The sequence below is a fragment of the Psammomys obesus genome, unplaced genomic scaffold (assembly GCF_907164565.1).
Source record: "Psammomys obesus unplaced genomic scaffold, mPsaObe1.curated_primary_1811, whole genome shotgun sequence".
Classification (NCBI taxonomy): Eukaryota; Metazoa; Chordata; class Mammalia; order Rodentia; family Muridae; genus Psammomys; species Psammomys obesus.
The window spans coordinates 40,100-59,906 of record NW_026595981.1 but is presented as its reverse complement, the minus strand read 5'-3'; the positions used below and the strand labels follow the sequence as shown (position 1 = coordinate 59,906).

Here is a 19,807-nt window from a genome sequence, read left to right as displayed (position 1 = left end):
TCCCTAACTGACACCCCTTTCTTCTGACCTCAACCAATGTCTTTGCTCCAGCCACTGCTTCTAAGTGATAATATGATTAATGCAAGTGGAGTATCGGTATGATGAAATGTACATTCTTGATTAGGAAGATGAATTCCCTAAAATAGTTAGAGCTATCACTGGCATCATCACTGCCACGTACAGGTGGTAACTGACAAACACCAGTACTTCCGTTAATTCTCCTGATCATATAAGGTGGGTGCAGTTTGCAGATTGTAGATCAGGAAACTTAACTTCAGAGAGGCTGAGTAACTTCCTCAAAGCCATAGAGCTAGTGATTATTAGAGCAATGATTTGCTCCTAGAGTGAAGCTACATATGTGGCTATTACTTCTTAGGAGTACTATGTTACTGCAAGGAGGACAGGTGCCCTCAGGTGAAGAGGTGGAGTGAGCAATAAAGAGTAAGCGAAGAAATTATATCAACAATTAAAATGGAAGTAAGAGAGTTTTTTATTTCTTTACCAAATTTGATTTGTTCCAAAGAAGCTGGGAATTTAAAAATATCAATTTATGAAACAAATAAAAACAACAGATTTTTAAAACGTAATTCATAGAGAACAGGCAATGTTTAGAAAAACCATAGAGATAAGCAGAATGTTTTTCCATTGGGCCACTTACAGCAGTGAATAAATGATGATGGTAGAAGGATGCTCACTGAAGCGTCCTGGAAACACAGGGGCTTTGATCTGATCTGGATTCTTTAACAGCCTTTTAATTAGCAAAGAGGTTTGGCAAGTCTTATCCAGTTGAAAATCTATTAATTAGAAGAACTCCCAATTGAAAGAAAATTTTTGGCCCCTCTGACTTGAACATGAACCTAACTGTCCCCTCAATGTCACCTTAAGGAGGAAGATGCTTCAACTCATAGCTTTAGGTGGTTGTTTCCACAACACAATAAAGTGTGCAGCTATTACAGAGTTAGAGGGGCTAGGGCTAGGGCTATGTCTCAGGGGATAAAGCACTTTCCATATGAGCATGAGAACTGAAGCTCAGATCTCAGCACCCACAGGAGCAGCAAGCAGATATGGTGCTTTGATATATCTGTGATCCAAGCTCCCAGAAGACAGAGACAGGAGACTCTCAGAGCAAACTGGGACAGGGTCCTGATTTAGTGGGAGACCCCGCCTCGGCCAATAAAGTGTAGTGTTTGAGGAAGCCATCCATTAACTTTGACTACATGTATACCCACACACATGTAAGCATGCATCATGCACATTCACACCCACACAAATGTATGAGCAATAAATAAGTAAATAAATAAAAAGGAAACACAGAACGAATAAAATAGAAGTCACCTTTTACAGATAACCATACAGTCAGCATATAATTATTAAAATACTTTTGTGCATGATACATGTTTGTAAAGATTAGAATTGTTTTATATCTAAAGAATTAGATGAATTTGACAAAATTCATGAATATCTCTTCATGATGTTAAATGTAGATTATTGTTATCTTTTTCTGTGGCTGCATAGGGTAAAATGTATTTAATCACCTACTATGAGTTGATTAAGCTGAATCTGCTTGTTCAAATAATCTGGGCCACATAGTATGCTGAGATTTGCTTCCTGTATGCTCATCTGTGCAATTTTTCCAATGGCTCAATACAGAAACCCATCATGAGGGTCCCTGGGTCAAAGGATTTGAAATCTAAGAAGACAAAAATCCAGTGAGGCAGGGCCCTGGGTCAGAGCATATGAACTCTAGAACACTTAAAAACATATGGCTACATTGACACTCAGAAATGACTGAACAAGCAGATATTTCCAATTATTGATTATTTCTATCTATTTAAATGCTAAATGCTATAACCTATTACTCCGTTATTTGAAATTAATCAGTAGTAAAATTAAATATGATATTTTAAAATGGTATTAGAAAATATTTTTATATGAAACGTTTATAAGATATTCATCTTTATTCTTAGGAGTTTGGAAGTGTTTGTAACTTCTTTATTTTATTTTATTTTTATTAATTACACGTTATTCACTTGCTTGTAACTTCTTAATGGGGAAGACAGCTATTGAATAACATGCTAAAGGCAAATGGGCAGCTGCCATGCTAACCAGGAAGGAAGTCATTTAAGATAACATGTGCTCTTCAGGAGTCCAGCTGGGACAAAAATGAACAGAAGGAAAATCCAGGGAATGGAAGTCTAAAAGTGAAGATCACACATTTGGGAACAGCTCTCTGGAGAAGACTAGAAAAAGGGCCACAGATGGTGAAAAAAAGGGGTGCAGGGGAGAAACATATTGTTAAGAGAGACTTGGATTTTAATATTTTATTTAATGGTAAGAAGACCGTGTGCTAACGCACTGCTGGGCAAATGCCAGCAATAGTGAATTACGATTAGATGCTTAAGAGCGAAGCAGAAGAAATGCCGCAGTAATAAGAGAGATGCTTGATTTTCTACACAGTGGCACGTGTGCTAAGAAGAGCAGCCACTGCAGTGTTTATTGAGGGGGACAGGATGATCGCAGCATAAGACCATTGGCTTCTGGCGCTGTCATTGCTCTCTTACTTCCCTTGTCAACAAATGATCTTGTTAAAATCTGATTCACTGGATTGTTTAAAATTTCTGCTCACTGTTCCTGCCTTCCAGAAACTCATAAAGAAAATTATAATAAAACAGTTTATCTGCAACAATAATATTTATATGTTCATTATAAAACTTACTGAATCTGGGAAAATTTTAAACCCTGTCAATAATAAATGAGAGGTTTAAATCTATCTATCTATCTATCTATCTATCTATCTATCTATCTATCTATCTATCATCTATCTATATATCTATCATCTATCATTTATCTCTGTATATGTTATATCTATAATATACCTAATCATCTCTGTATCTATCATCTATTTATCTCTTCATTTTATTTATTCATTCATGTGACTAATCCTGATTGGTATCCCAAATGTTCAGCACTATTCTGTAAGGAATACAGAAAGAAAATAGTTACTAGAGGCACATGCTTCTTCCTTGGAAGCTAGTGTGGAAATTGTAAACATGGAGTAATACATACACAGATACTACTGAATTTACTAGCGACAATTACAGACATGCAAGCAGTAGTTGTTGTGAAGGGTAGTTTCTTTGATGAGGTGTGAGAGCTACATCCATCTGTGGGTCTAAGGATAAGTATTTAGAACGCACTTAGGAACCATTCTGGCTTAGTGAAGTGGCAGATAATAGGTTCTCCTCTAAGATTCATGACTTCGTTAGCCCTGGGTAGTTGGGTAGGTTTCAAGTACCGGGAAAGGTTTCCCATCTATTGATCAGGCTTTAAGTCTAATTAGACAGCTGCTGGTTACTGCCAAGATATGAATACCACTATTGCACTATTAGGAATATCTTGCCATCCTTAGTATTGTGGTTCAGAGGTATTGCAGCTGTGTAAAACCATTGGTTGTCTCTCTTCCTTGGAATCTTGTACAGCATCTTTTGGTGTTATGAAAGTGCATTTTTGGTGGGAATTAAAAATGGCATCACCAATTTGGACAACTGAGCAGATGAGTTGTGTGTGTGTGTGTGATTTATTCACATCACAGATGTGTGCTCATGTTTGTGGGTGCATATGTGGCTGACAGAAGTTGAAGTTAGGTGTCTTCCTGATTGTTCTCTATTTTATTAAAACAGGATACTGAATGCAGACCAGCCTGATTTGGCTGATGTAGCTAACCAGTGTGCTCTGGGAATCCCTGTCTCTGCCTCCTGAGCACTGACATTCAATCAGGCTACCATACCATTTTAGTTTTTACATGGATTCTGGGGATTCAAATTCAGGTTCTTACACTTGCATAGTAAGTGCTTTATCCATGGACTTAGCTCTTCAGCCCTGATAATTTCTTATATTAAATATACATTTATGCATGGATTCCAGTAATTACAGATCAAGGTATTTTCCTTTCTATGAATACATAGGCCTACATAAAGATTTGGATACATTTGTAATGGCTAAAATCTAGAAATAACCACATGTTCATGAATGATAAAGAGCCATACATTGCATACAATAGGTAAAGAGCAAAACAAATTATACTATATCTGTATAATAGGATAGCTGTTCAGTGAAGAAAGATAGCACACCAGTATCCTTTCCTACAGTTATTTTCCAAATTTAAAAGGGCAAAACCATAGGGACAGAAGTCAGATAAGATATTGCTGAGGGCTGTGGTATGGTGAGGGTGTTGATTTAAAAAAACCTCTTGTGAATTGTAAGAAATAACTAAAACATGTATATTGAGGAAGTGCTAGAGCTATGATTGCATATTCTATCAAACTCATAAAGTGTATGATTAAACTTGCATAAAAACTGAGCCAACTTTCTGAAATTATATCTTAACTATGTGAAAATTAAGTGAAATAATCACTGGGTCTCAGTGATTATCTGAAGTCCAGGTTGAGCTCCAACCATGGCTCTATATGGTGGACTCAGCAAGTCATCAAAGCTCTTTAGCTTGTACTCTGATGTCTCAATATGGTGCCATCTTTCCTCCTTGTTGAAATGATTAGGAGGTTGTGACGATGTCATCAGTAGAATGCTTGTTTGGGTGGTGGAGAGAAACCCTTGTGGACTGAAGTTGTTTTCCTCTGGCTCTTTTGAAACCCTTGGGAAATTGTGTTATTACCAGCTCTGGATACTGATTAGTTCCTGGATGGAGAGAACACCAAGACATATTTTCAGCTCAGTTTTTAAAATAAGCTTTATGAATCCTTACAACCTTGGGTCAAGTAGGCAGTTACTCAACTATCTGCAGGAACCATACCAGGTACCACAGGGAGGTAAGTGCATTTCGGTCCTTTCTGCCCCTCCAGCCACCCTATTTTTCTTCCTTCTCAAGTAAGGACACATAGAAGGACATCCATGAACTTCAGGTGACCTTTCTACTGTCTATATGTGAGAAAGTATCAAGTGATGATATATTCAGGAAGTGGCAGTGACATGTAGGATAAGCTTTTCCCCTCTGATGACTGGGAGGGAAGGGAAAATCCATACATTCCTTTATGTATGGCAGGGACCTTGTGAGTCAGCAGGAGTTGGGAGAAAAAGAGTAAAGTCTCTACTCAGAACAAACTCTGACATGTGTGATCTTGAAAGTTTTGTGAGCTTTACCTTTTTCATGGTTAGTCAATGGTTTTTGTAGAAAAGGTCAAGATGGAGGTGATGGGACTGGTGGGGGTGCAGGAGCACCGCACTGTCCTTTGGTGGCCCATTAGCATAGTCTATATTCTTTATCTAGAATTGCGAGTTTTGCATGGCTCATCCTGGGCTGTTGGTCAAGCACAGAATGATCAGGTTAATAGCCTGTGATGCCACAGGAGAGAAAACTCAACTGAAGACTGGGTCGTGCAAGGAGAATTTCCTTGAAAACATGGAACAATAGCCAAGGACTGAGTCCCAAGAAATGTTTTGTTTTGTTTTAATCTGTGGAGGAGACACTATTTTTGATAGAAAAAAAGTGTAAGTAAAATTACAGAGAGAAGGTGGCCCGGCACAGGCAAGGGTACAGAAGCAGGGACACACAAAGAAACCGCTCCAGAGCTACTTTCTGTAGTCATAACTGAAGGACCTTTGATTTCTGGTTCCTCTCAACTGTCCATCCAGTTTGGGATTATCACCGTATGTGGTAGACTGGACGCCAGGGAAATTGTCTCCTAGGATTCCAATTCTCCCTTTGCCTTTGAAAAGCTCCTGATCTTCCCAAACACAGGCACACAATAGCCACCTTTCCCCATGATACACAGCATCAACTCCATCTTTTTGGTTGCTCATCACAGGACTTAGGGCCATCCTTTCATCTTCTCTGTGTAACAGTTTCATCTCGACTGTTAGTGCCACCATTAGCACAGTTCCTTAACATTCAACAAGTAATTATTAATGAGGGGAAGTGGACGGGCCCCTGACTTCCTAGAAGAGTTGTGTGGAGGCCAATGCTGAAAGTCTTAGAGCATCACTCCTCTTTCTATTATACACAGCACCACCCACAAAGCCTCAGCAGACCACATGTCTGAGCAATACCTGTGTGCTTGGTGCCAGACAGTCTTGAGTTTGCATTAGCTCTCAGGAGCTTTAGGGCCTAAGGGTGCTTATAAAATCTTTCTATGCATCAGTGTCCTGATTACACGGAGACACAGTAGTAACTTTACAGAATTTAATGAAATAAAATAAAAAGCGTTATAGACAATACATCAAAATGTTAGTATTTTTAAAATGTCAATCATAGCTCTAGTCTTACCTCTCTGTGTTTCTATACTTTGGCTCATTTCTTGCTCTTCTCTTTTCTCAAACTCGTTAATTCTATTTTGAGTTCATGAGAACTTTCTTATTACTCTTTCATCTTACGCTGCTCTTATCCATATGGTGTGCTGTCTAGAACCTCGTGTACTCATGCATTCATTGGGGCAGTGAGAGATGCTAGGCAGGTGTATGCACTGAGACAAAATGCAACAGATATGGTAGTATTGAAATGCTTGCATACCATGTTGGTAAATAGCCACCAGCCAGCCCCTTTTCCAGCATTCTCTGGCTTTCTCCTTGAACAAGGACCTAAAAATGTTGATCATTTGGTCAAAGGAGCTTTCAGAAGACTGGCAAACTCTATGCAGGGACTGACGTTAATTGGGAGGTGTTCTGCACACACCATATCAGCATCCTGCAGGGACTGGATTGCACGCTCACGTGTGCTACTATTTGTGATACCTAACTCTTCCTGCTCTGCCCTCCAGCCCTCAGCCGTGGCCTATGGAGCCACGCGCCTGGGGAAACAGGACAACTGTCACTGAATTCATCCTTCTTGGCCTAACAGGAAACGCAAGACTGCAACCTATCCTTTTTGTTGTCTTTCTCTTTGCCTATATTGTCACAGTTGGGGGTAACCGTAGCATCTTGGCTGCCATCTTTGTGGAACCCAAACTCCACACTCCTATGTACTACTTCCTGGGGAATCTATCTCTGTTGGACATCGGGTGCATCAGCGTCACTGTTCCGCCAATGCTGGTGTGTCTCCTGGCCCATCAGTGCAGAGTTCCCTATGCTGCCTGCATCTCGCAGCTATTTTTTTTCCACCTCCGGGCGGGCGTGGATTGTCATCTCTTGACAGCCATGGCTTATGACCGCTACCTGGCCATCTGCCAGCCCCTCACTTACAGCACCCGCATGAGCCGTGAAGTGCAGGGCTCCCTGGTGGGTATCTGCCGTACTATCTCCTTCATTAATGCTCTGACCCACACAGTGGCTGTATCTGTGCTGGACTTCTGCGGCCCTAATGTGGTCAACCACTTCTACTGTGACCTCCCACCCCTTTTCCAGCTCTCTTGCTCCAGCATCTACCTCAACGGGCAGCTGCTTTTTGTGGGAGCTACTTTCATGGGAGTGGTCCCTATGATCCTCATCTCAGTGTCCTATGCCCACGTGGCAGCTGCAGTACTAAAGATCCGCTCTGCTGAGGGGAAGAAGAAGGCATTTTCCACCTGTGGCTCCCAACTCACTGTGGTCTGTATCTTTTATGGAACTGGCTTCTTCAGTTACATGCGCCTGGGTTCTGTCTCAGCCTCCGACAAGGACAAGGGCATTGGGATCCTCAACACCATCCTCAGCCCTATGCTAAATCCACTTATCTACAGCCTCCGGAACCCAGATGTGCAGGGCGCCCTGAAGCGGGTGCTGACAGGAAAGCGGCAGTCAGTCTGAGAACACAGGGCAAGACTATCAAAACGTCCTGCCATTCTTACATACATCTTTGGCATTCTCATACTGGAAGCTCAAGTGTGCACAATTGGAGGAAATCTTCACAGTTGGGTCTAAGGAGGGGAAGAAATTGCATAGTACAAGTCAAGGTAGAATATAGTTTGGACCTGGAGAAAGTTTGATAAAAGATCATGTAAGTTATTTATAAAACTATATTAAATACAGAGGGAAGAAAATTAAAACATGAATTATGAAACAGGAGATAAACTATTTTGTGTATTTTTACTGTCCAAACGACTTTTACTTAAAATGTTAATAAATAAAAACAGCTGTTTGGCCTCCTCTATCTAAGAATTATATTGGTACTAATGTATTTATTTAAAGGAACCCATGTTAAAAAATAGATCAAGGGTGAAGTCAAACTGGTGTTTGCTGTCTGAGAAGCACTTGGACCATCCTGCCGTCACATTCTTAGACCTGTTCTTTCACAACCACGTTCACTTTCTGATTAACTTATGAGACCCAACACACTTCCCTGCTAGTGCAGGAGCAGCTTCTCACAACCCCCCACCAAAGAGTGACACGTTTTCTTCCTCTGAGAAGCAGCACTAGAAAGTAGTAGTACTTGCTTTTGATAACAAAATGCATTGACGCGCACTGAACATCCTCCTTAATATGCCTGCGTAGGGTGTGTGTAAGCAGGGGCGGTTACTAAGGGAAACTCGGAGACCTTGTTGCCTTCTATTGGTGACTGAGCATCGGAATGCAGGACTCTCACAGCTGGTTGAAATCAAGGCAGGTGCTGCCAGTGGGACTGAATTCTCGACTAATCTTTCTCACACTTACTCTTCCATCCACTTTCTGACCAGAAAGCCAAGTAGGAGTGATCTTACTGGTATGTTTACTAGCTGTCTGATGAAGGGAGGGCAACTGAGGATAGGTCCCAGGCAAACAGCTTTCAAGCAAGCTGTATCCACTAGCACTCTCCAAAGCCAAGTAGCTAATGGGCTCTGCTAGCATTTGGCTTGAATGCTTTTTAGCCACACTTAAGAATATTTGTATTGAGTTTTTGAGAATTTCACACAATGTGTTTTGGTCATATTCATCTCCTGTCCAGATTCCTTCCATAGTCAGCCTCTTTCCTCACTCCCCTGAGACCTATGCTCCCAGCCCTAATTGCTGCTACCCACAGTACTAAGTGCCGCATCGTGATTTATCATCCAAAGGCCATGAGTTTCTTCCTGTCATTTAAAATTTAGATCTTTGCAAGATGTAAGGCCTCCATCCTTCAGTGCCCCTCGGCCCAGTCTTCACCTCTCAACCACAATCTCCCAGAAGTGAGTCCTGTGACCCTTTGCTTAGAGCATGGTGCACACAGCAAGATACCATGATAATAATTTCTGTATTGATTGTAGCATTTTTTTTTGTTTTTTTTCCCCAATGAGATGATATGGTTCTGAAGGTCAGGATCTAAATCTTCCACCTTAGTGTGTCCTCCAGACACCCAGAAGAATGCTGGTGGATAGTTGAAGTTCACGTAGTTTGTAGATTAACTGACAGTAGAAAGCATGGCTCATGAAAAGAAATTTGTCCTTTACCTAGAATTTCAGTGACACCAAAAGCACCTTACTGGGCTCAATATCAGGACAAAATAAAGAAGTAAAGGGATTAAAATTTGTATTACATTTATTTATTCATATGTGTGTTCATGTGTCCACATGTGCTATGACTCATGTGTGGTGTCAGAAAATAATTTGTGAGAGCTGGTTCTCTTTTTCTACCATGGGGGTCCCAGGGATTGAACTCAGGTCATCAGGTTGGAGTCAAGTGCTTTTATCCACTGAGACATGTTTTTAAAAAATTGCTTTTAAAATTTCCTATATGTGTATTGTGTTTATATTACTGCCCCTTCCTCCATCCAGTCCTGTGTGGTTTCCCTCTCTGTTCCCTCTCAAATTCATGTCTTATTGTTCACTAATTATTATTGTTAAACGTGTATACATATATGTATAAATACCTAAATCAACCTTCTGAGTTCATTTAGTGTGGCTCATATGTATTTTTTAAGACTGACCATTTGGTATTGGATTAGGTGCTCATTCTCAGAAAACTTATTCTCACTCTCTTAGTCATTACCTCGTTTAGGGCTGGGGCCTGGTGAGATTTCTTCTGTCTGTGTTGGGATGTCACCTGTGCCATCACCATGCATGTGGCCATATTGTTGCATGTTCGCAGGTTCAGCTTCCCTGTCATATGCAGCAGATGCAATTTTACCCCAGATGTTGTGGTTCAACTAGGATGACTTGAAGGGTCTGAAAGGGACTTAAAAAAAAAAACAACAAAAATTTCTTCTGAAGCAATAAAAGTAACTATTGAATTCATCATAATAGAGACAAGATTCTGGACTTTAGGTATTGGTAAACTAAAAATGGTATTTTATTGTATTATTTGAGAATTTTATACATGTATACATGAATTTTAATGATATCCACTTGCATTTCCCAACTCCTCCTCTGCCAAATTTCACATTTGGTGGTATCCCAACCTTGGATATTTTCTCATTACACACACACACACACACATACACACACACACACACACACACAAACACACAGACACACACACACACACACACACCCCTGAGCTCAAGCGCTTCCTATATGCTCATAGATGTAGCATCACACCTTGGAAGATGGGAAATCTACCAGGGGGTCACAGCCCAGAAGAAACTGACTCTTCCTACCTCAGCAGGCTTCAACTATGTCAGCCAAGGATGGGGCTTCGTGATCCCCTCCCCAGCTCATGGTGAATTTTGACTCTGTTCTTTTTGTGTTGATACTGTGTAGGCAGCCACAGCTGCTGTGAGTTTATGAGTGCAGCGACCCTGCCATGTCCAGATGACACTATTTTGCAGCAGTCTTCCCCAGGCTTAGGCTCTTCTAAGAGCTGCACAATCTACGGGTGTAAAGATAGTGTTGAGAAGGCAGTTTGATACCATGTACCAAAATATTAATAGCAGGTTCCACCCCAAAGCTGATGACATATCCAACTATGAGTTTTTGGTGAGGTTTGCAGTACCAGATATGAATTCCATTCTATCAGTAGGCCTTGAATAAATTAGAGAGTGTTTGGTGACCTCTGCAACCTCTGTAATGTGGGGGCCATATCTTTTTACTAATGGCAAAATCTTTCCAGGACAATTGTTACTGTAGCTTGTAGGGCTCATAGCTGGTTAAGACTGTTGATGACTTTTCTTTTCAAGCGGCATGTATAGCATGCATAATTATGGCAAACTATAATACTGATGAGGTGGCATAATAACGGTGAAGAAGTACAATAATCAAAATAGTGATAAATGGTTATGTTAATAAAGTAGAATAGTAATTATGAATGGCCATAATAGTGAGGTGTGGTAACAATGATCATAATACAGAGCAGAGAATGAGGGAATGTGCAACCCATGCCTGGCCACACCATGGGCGAGAGTCAACCCCTAACATTATTAACAACACTCTGCTATGCATGCAGACAGGAGCCTAGCACGGCTGTCCTTTGAGAGGCTCCACCCAACAGCGGATTGAAATAGATGCTGAGACTCACAGCCAAACACTGGGTGTAGCTCAGGGAGCCTGTGGAAGAGTAGGAGGAAGGATAAGAGGACCCCGGAGGGAACAGGATGGTCATAAGAAGACTAACAGAGCCAACTAATTTGGGCTCAGGGGGGCTTGTGGAGACTGAAACACCAACTACGAACCATGTATGGACTGGACCTAGGCCTCCTACACATATGTACATGATAGACAACTTGGTTTTCATGTGAGCCCCTTGGCAAGGGGAGCGGGGGTTGTCTCTGACAAGGCCTCTCTTGCAGGCTGTTTGATTAGTTCCTCCTGGAGGGGTTGCCTTGACAGGCCACTGTGGTAGAGGATAAGGTCCTGATAAGACTTGATGTGCTGGGATGGGTAGGTACGTGTGTGTGGGTTCTCCTTTTCTGAGGAGGAGGAGAGGGGGATACAGGGAAAAGGGGATCAGGAGGAGAGGAGGGAGTGGAATATGCTTGGGATGTAAATAAACAAACAAATAAGTAAATAAATAAAACAATGATTATAATAGTGAAATGGGATGTAATAATAAATGATTATTATAGGAAGATATGATAATAATGAGTCATTATGGTAGTGAGGTGTATAATACTAAATGAATGGGTATAACAGTTTTGTGGGTAGATGCTAAAAGAATGATAGCAATACTGAGATAGAACAATAATAATGAATATCGTAAGTTTTGATAAGTTGTTTGTCTTTACTTCTCATTTAATGGAGAAATAGTTAAATTTTGCTATGTTAACAAGGGTAATAGAGACTTCAACTGAACAATTTGAATAAAATATATATTTTGTTAAAAAGAAGAATTTCACAAGTTGAATCCAGAAAATGGCAGAAATTTAATACACATACAAGTGAACCCCTGTTAGTCCAGCATTTGCTTCCTAGTCCAGCATCACTGCCTCCTTCCATGCATTTTTTTAAACCACGGAAGAACCAAAATTAACAGTAATTCTGTGGAGAGGTACAGTGAGCTTCAGCAATACTTTTGTATTTTGTACAGTGAATAAGAATGAAGAAAGTCAACATGACATTCGGATGCCCCAGTTCTAACCCAGCCTCTGCTGTGGTCTCTTTAAGCATTATTTAGTCTATTGTAAGAGGCTTATTTTTTATCCACTCCATGGTAGGGGTTTAGACCCATACAGGGTGCAAAGGAAGGAAGAAATATACGTCTATGAGAAACTAAATTGACAGGAAATGATATTGAGAACTGTGTAAACCACGGAACTTTTCTTTGGGGGAATAGCTTGACACATGCTCAGATTGGAAGAGCTTATGGCGAGTCAGGCATTGATATGACAGTCTGGGAGGTAGCAACAAAGAAGTGAGCTTAGGAAGGTATTGGAATGCCAGTTGGAAGGTGCTTAGCTTTACAGGATTGAGGGAATGAAGCTGGAGGTCCCACAGAGTTCAGACCTTTATCTGGTACTTACACATGGTCATCCATTTTAACATACAGTATAAAGGAAGGTCATCATGATGTAGTGTCTTCCACATGGCAGGGAGCCCGCTGGGAGGGTCAGGTCTCTGGCATCCTAACTCAGGAGGGGTTGGGAAAAATGGGTGCTGGGTGAACACTGGGTGACACTGAGCAGGTCAGTTCTGCAGGTTTTCTCAGCTATGAAGTAGGATTCATGGGTCCTTCTGGATTCAATGATAAGTGGCAGAATTATTGAATCAATGTTTGAGTAGTATGGATGTGAAGGTTCCATTGGGTTTTGAGTTAGAGAGTAACTGTGTGTTTTAAAATCTGTGATCTCTTTTTCTAATAAGGACCAAGGCAGGAACTTACTCATGAAACATCCCCCTAGGTACCCACTCCAGCCCTGATAGTGCTATGGCCTTTTTTCCACACTTAACTTCATTTCATTGAATGGACTAGCAGAAGGCATAGGTCTGTAGAAACTTGCCACCCGTCTGTCATCCACATGGGAGGCAGAACAGCTAACCTCCTGGGTCTCCAGTTCGAGCCTATTGTGATGTATCCGACAAGAAGAGACTAACTGAAAAGCTTCACTAACTTCTGCCTCAAGAGGCAACTACTCAGCAACTACCACAGAGACAGACAGAGCCATCACCTTGGGGGATTAAAGTCCTGAAAGTTTCTAAGCAGAATCCTCTAATTAGCTCCCAGGTGAGGGTTCAAGATGCTATGGCCCAGGAGCTGAGGGAAGAAGGCTAGGGAGTTGGAATGTCTTCTGCAATTCCGCTAATAAGGCCAGAGGGAAGGAACACCCACACAAGATTTACTTTCCTTTTGGTCGTTAGGCTGCAGGAAACTAGCTCCTCAGAGAGCAGAAAGACCAATTAGCTACAGGTAGTTACAGAGGTCATTAGCAAGACTGATTGGCCGCCTTGTGGGTGAAGGGAAGTGGTGCCTGTTCTGTGCATGCATGAGAATATAATAACCTTATTTTTGTATTAACGTGTTAATCAAATTAATTAAAGATTAGTTTAGAAGTGAAGCTATCTGGGCTTAAGCCAACCTTCTTGCCACTGTGTTTCTTCTTGCCACTGTGTTTCTTCTTCTTCTTCTTCTTCTTCTTCTTCTTCTTCTTCTTCTTCTTCGTGTTACATCTTCCTCCTTAATTCACGCACACAAATGTTTCTGTTTGCTACCACAGCCTGTATTTTCTATTCCATATGAATGTATGCATTGTTTCATAGCTTGTAGTTGCTACGTAATCCCATAGCTGCGTCATGGTTTCCTCACTCAGCCACACCTCAACACCAGCAGTGGTTTGACAGGCCTTTGTACAAGTCTGATCTACATGTGTGAAAGAACATGCAGTGTTTCTCTTTCTGAACTTGGATTATCTCAATATATAGATATTTTCTAGTTTACCTATTTTCCTCTGAAAATATTTTAATTAATTATGAATTTGATCAGTTATTAACTGGGCAGGTTGTAGCACTTTTCTATCAATATAGTGTGAGAAGAATGCTTTCCTATTCCTAGATAAACCATTGAAATGTCAATTAGAATCCTTACAACATACAGTGTGAATGAACCATTATTTCCCTTGCTGCTTTAGTTTACACTTCTTTATGAGTAAGACTAAGAGATGGTTCCTACATTAATGCAAATATCAGCACTGCATCACAGGCAATGAAAATATTTTCCTCTCATCTCTTTAATGATAATAGTACTTTAAAATTATGCATGGTGTATGTGTGTATTCATGATGAGCATTTGCAGGTACACAGGTTGGGGGCAGGGAAAACTTGGTGGAGTTGGTTCTCTCCTTCCATCTTTACTGTGTTCCGATGCTGTAACTCAAGTCACCAGGCTCACACAGCAAGTACCTCTACATACTAAGCCATCTTGTCTGCCCATTTTTTTTTTTTTGGGTAAGGAATTCTTTACGTATCCAAACAAGGAAACATTCATGTTTTGACTCAAGTGCTGTTGCATTTGAGATTATCTTTCTCGTTTCGGATTTGTAAAAATAGCTGACATTTTCACTCCTTCTTTCATGACTTTTAATGTGCTGTATGGTCTGAGAGCATACCTAGTAACTGGAAACAGTCCTTTATCAAACATTTAGTGTGAATGCACACACATGGCTGCTTCTGAGTGTCCTGTTCTGTGCCACCATCTACCATTTTCCACCAGTACCCACATCTCACTCTGCAAAGGCTCCATCATGACTACCATCCCTCAAATGCTCTCATATCCTCTTTTCTACTTTATCTACAGCTTTATCCTGCCAACTGTAATTTTCTTCCATCAGAATTAACTATGCTGAATTTACAGGTTGATTTTTGTGGGGGAGATTGAGAGTATAGCAATATTGATCTTTCCAGAAGAGGGTCATGAGATAGTCTATCTATATATTCAAATGTCACTTTTAACAGAAGTGTTAAAACTTTAGTCTCTTTAAACTTTTTTTATAAATATAATGTTTTATACAACATATTTTGATCATATTCTTCCCCCAACTCCTTAGCTCCTACTTGCATCCCTACCTGCCCAACCTCACACTCCTCTTTCTTTTCCCAAAAAAGGAAAAACAACAAAACAATGAAAAACATACAAACAAAAAAAGAAAATTAAAACAAACCGAATACAAGAACACATCAAAGATATCATCCACTACAACCAAGTAAGCTTCATCCCAAGCATGCAGGGGTGGTTCAATATACAGAAATCCATAAATGTGATCCACCACATAAACGAACTGAAGGAGAAAAACCATATGATCATCTCCTTAGAGGCTGAAAAGGCATTTGACAAAATCCAACATCCATTCATGTTTAAAGTATTGGAGAGATCAGGGATACAAGGCACATACCTGAACATAGTAAAGGCAATATACAGCAAGCCTATAGCCAATATCAAACTCAATGGAGAGAAACTTCAATCAATCCCACTGAAATAAGGAACAAGGCAAGGCTGCCCACTCTCTCCATATCTCTTCAACATTGTTCTTGAAGTCCTGGCTAGAGCAATAAGACAATTGAAGGAGATCAAGGGGATACAAATCGGAAAGGAACAAGTCAAAGTATCACTATTTGCAGATGATATGATAGTATACCTGAGTGACCCCAAAAATTCTAGTAGGGAACTCCTACAGTTGATTAACAACTTCAGCAAAGTGTCTGGCTACAAAATTAACTTAAAAAAAATCACTAGCCCTCTTGTATACAAAAGATAAAAGGGCTGAGAAAGAAATTAGGGAAACAACATACTTCACAATAGCCACAAAGGACATAAAGTACCTTGGTGTGAACCTAACCAAGCAAGTCAAAGACTTGTATGAAAAAAATTTCAAGTCTCTGAAGAAAGAATTAGAAGAAGATATCAGAAGATGGAAAGATCTCCCATGCTCGTGGCTTGGCAGGGTTAATATAGTAAAAATGGCCATCTTACCAAAAGCAATCTACAGATTCAATGCAATTCCCATCAAATTACCAACACAATTCTTTACAGACCTGGAAAGAAAAATTCTCAACTTCATATGGAATAATAAGAAACCCAGAATTGCTAAAACAGTTCTCTACAATAAATGATCTTCAGGAGGTATCTCCATCCCTGATCTCAAGCTGTACCATAGAGCAACAATACTAAAAACTGGCATGGTACTGGCATAGAAACAGACTGGTGGATCAATGGAATTGAATAGAAGACCCTGAAATAAATCCACACACTTATGGACACCTGATCTTTGACAAAGATGGCAAAACCATTCGATGGAAAAAAGACAGCATCTTCAACAAATGGTGCTGGTCTAACCGGATGTCTACATGTAGAAAAATGAAAATAGATCCATACTTATCACCCTGCACAAAACTAAAGTCCAAGTGGATCAAAGACCTCAATATAAAACCAGACACACTAAACCGTTTAGAAGAAAAAGTGGGGAAGAGCCTTGAACTCATTGGCACAGGAGACAACTTCCTGAACAGAACACCAAGAGCACAGGCTCTAAGAGCAACAATCAATAAATGGGACCTCATGAAATTGAAAAGCTTCTGTAAAGCAAAGGACATTGTTGTCAGAACAAAACGACAGCCTACAGACTGGGAAAGGATCTTCACCAACCCTATATCTGACAGAGGTCTAATATCCAGAATATATAAAGAACTCAAGAAGTTAAACAGCAACAAATCAAGGAATCCAATTAAAAAATGGAGTACAGAACTAAGCAGAGAATTCTCAATAGAGGAATATCGAATGGCAGAGAAACACTTAAAGAAATGTTCAACGTCCTTAGTCATAAGGGAAATGCAAATCAAAACAACCCTAAGATTTCACTTTACACCCATCAAATTGGCTAAGATCAAAAACTCAACTGACAGCACATGCTGGAGAGGTTGTGGAGAAAGGGGAACCCTCCTCCACTGCTGGTGGGAATGTAAACTTATACAACCACTCTGGAAATCAATCTGGCACTTCCTCAGAAAACTATAAATAGCTCTTCCTCAAGATCCAGCTATACCACTCCTAGGCATATATCCAAAAGAGGCTCAAGTACACAATAAGGACATTTGCTCAACCCTGTTCCTATCAGCCTTATTTGTAATAGCCAGAACCAGGAAACAACCCAGATGTCCCACAACGGAGGAATGGATGCAGAAACTGTGGTACATCTACACAATGGAATATTACTCTGCAATGAAAAATACGGAAATCATGAAATTTTCAGGTAAATGGTGGGACCTGGAAAGGATCATCCTGAGTGAGCTGTCCCAGAAGCAGAAAGACACACACGGTATATACTCACTCATATAGACATATAACATAGGATAAACCTACTAAAATCTGTACATCTAAAGAAACTAATCAAGAGAGAGGACCCTGACTAAAATGCTCAATCCCCATCCTGAAAGACAAAGAGGATGGACATCAGAAGAAGAAGAAAACAGGAAACAACCTAGGAACCTGCCACAGAGGGCCTCTGAAAGGCTCTGCCCTGCAGACTATCAAAGCAGACGCTGAGACTTATGGCCAACTGTTGGGCAGAGTGCATGGAATCTTATGTAAGAAGTGGGAAATAGTAAAATCTGGAGAGGACAGGAACTCCACAAAGAGAGCAACATAACCAGAAAATTTGAACACAGGGGTCTTCCCAGAGACTCATACTCCAACCAAGTACCAGGCATGGAGATAACCTAGAACCCTTGCACAGATGTAGCTCATGGCAGCTCAGTGTCCAAGTGTGTTACATAGTAATGGGAAGAGGGACTTCCTCTGCCATAATCTGACTGGCCTGCTCTTTGATCACCTCCCCCTGAGGAGGGAGCAGCCTTACCAGGTCACAGAAGGTGACAATGCAGCCACTCCTGATGTGATCTGATAGACTAAGATCAGAAGGAAGGAGAGGAGGACCTCCCCTATCAGTGGACTTGGCGAGGGACTTGTGTGAAGAAGGGGGAGGGAGGGTGGGATTGAAAGGGAAGGAGGGAGGGGCTTATGGGGGGATACAAAGTGAATAAAGTGTAATTAATAAAATAAAAGAAAAAACAAAAAATAAGTGTAATTCATCATATTAATAGACTTAAGGGTAGAAATTGTTAGGTCAACAGAGGCAAAAGTGCCTTTGATAAAGTTCGACATTCCCATAATTACTAAACTGCTGAAGAAAACTAAGAACAGAAGGTAAATACATTGGCATACTAAAGGCTATACACAGCAGCCTTCTAACCAACGTTAAACTAAGTCGGGAAAATGTCCTTGGACTTAAGCATATTTTGGATATATGCCTAGGAGTGGTATAGTTGGATCTTGAGGAAGTGCTATTCCTAATTGTCTGAGAAAGCACCAGATTGATTTCCGAAGTGGTTGTAAAAGTTTACATTCCCACCAGCAATGGAGTAGGATTCTTCCCTCTCCACATCCTCTTCAGCATGTATTATCTCTTGAGTTTTTGATCTTAGCCATTCTGATGGGTGAAATCTCAGGGCTGTTTGATTTGCATTTCCCTGATGACTAAGGACTTTGAACATTTCTTTAAGTCTTTCTCTGCCATTCTATAATCCTCTACAGAGAATTCTCTATTTAGCTCTGTACCCCATTTTTTAATTGGATTACTTGATTTGTTGCTTTTTAACTTTTTTAGTTCTCTATATATTCTGGATATTAGACCTCTGTCAGATATAGGGTTGGTGAAGATCCTTTCCCAGTCTGTAGGCTGTTGTTTTGTTTTGATGACAGTGTCCTTTGCTTTATAGAAGCTTTTCAGTTTCATGAGGTCCCATTTATTGTTTGTTGACTTTAGAGCCTGTGCTGTTGACCACAGGGAGAGCAACAGAACCAAAAAATTGGGGCATAGGGGTCTTTTCTGAGACTGATACTCCAACCAAGGTCCATTTATGGATATAACCTAGAATCCCTGCTCAAATGTAGCCCATGGCAGCTCAGTATCCAAGTATGTACCCTAGTAAGGGGAACAGAGACTGTCTTTGACATGAACTCAGTGCCTGGCTCTTTGATCACCTCCCACTGAGGCGGGAGCAGGCTTACCAGGCCACAGAGGCGGACATTGCAGCCAGTCCTGGTGAGACCTGATAAGCTAGGGTCAGATGGAAGGGGAGGAGGATCTCCCTTATCAATGGACTTGGAGAGGAGCAAGGGAGGAGATAAGGGAGGGAGGGTGGGATTAGAAGAGAATGAGGGAGGGGGCTACAGCTGGGATACAAAATGAATAAACTGTAATTAATACAAAAAAATAAAAATTTCATTAAAAAAAAACTAAGTCTGGAAAAACTCAAAGCCTTTCCATTAATAGCAGAATGAGACAAAGATATCACTTTTCTCACTCTCATTCAATATAACCCCTGGAGTCTTAGCTGGAGTAATAAGAGAAGAAAAAGAAATGAAAGGATTACAAGTAGAAAAAGTAAAAGAGGAAATGACTCTGCAGATTATACAGTCGTCTATGTAAGACATTCTAGAGATTCTATCAGGAAACAATAATGATCAAATCAAAGGGTTAACAAGTGTTTGAGAGTGAGGGGATAGGAGA

The 19,807-nt window shown here is 40.6% G+C and overlaps 1 protein-coding gene across 1 annotated transcript; it reads left to right on the top strand.

The window, feature by feature from the left end:
• Nucleotides 1–6,786: 6,786 nt before the first annotated feature.
• LOC129686520 (olfactory receptor 139) lies at nt 6,787–7,734 on the top strand. Its single transcript, XM_055620548.1, has one exon. The coding sequence runs from the start codon at nt 6,787–6,789 to the stop codon at nt 7,732–7,734; it is 948 nt and encodes a 315-aa protein (XP_055476523.1).
• Nucleotides 7,735–19,807: the final 12,073 nt, after the last annotated feature.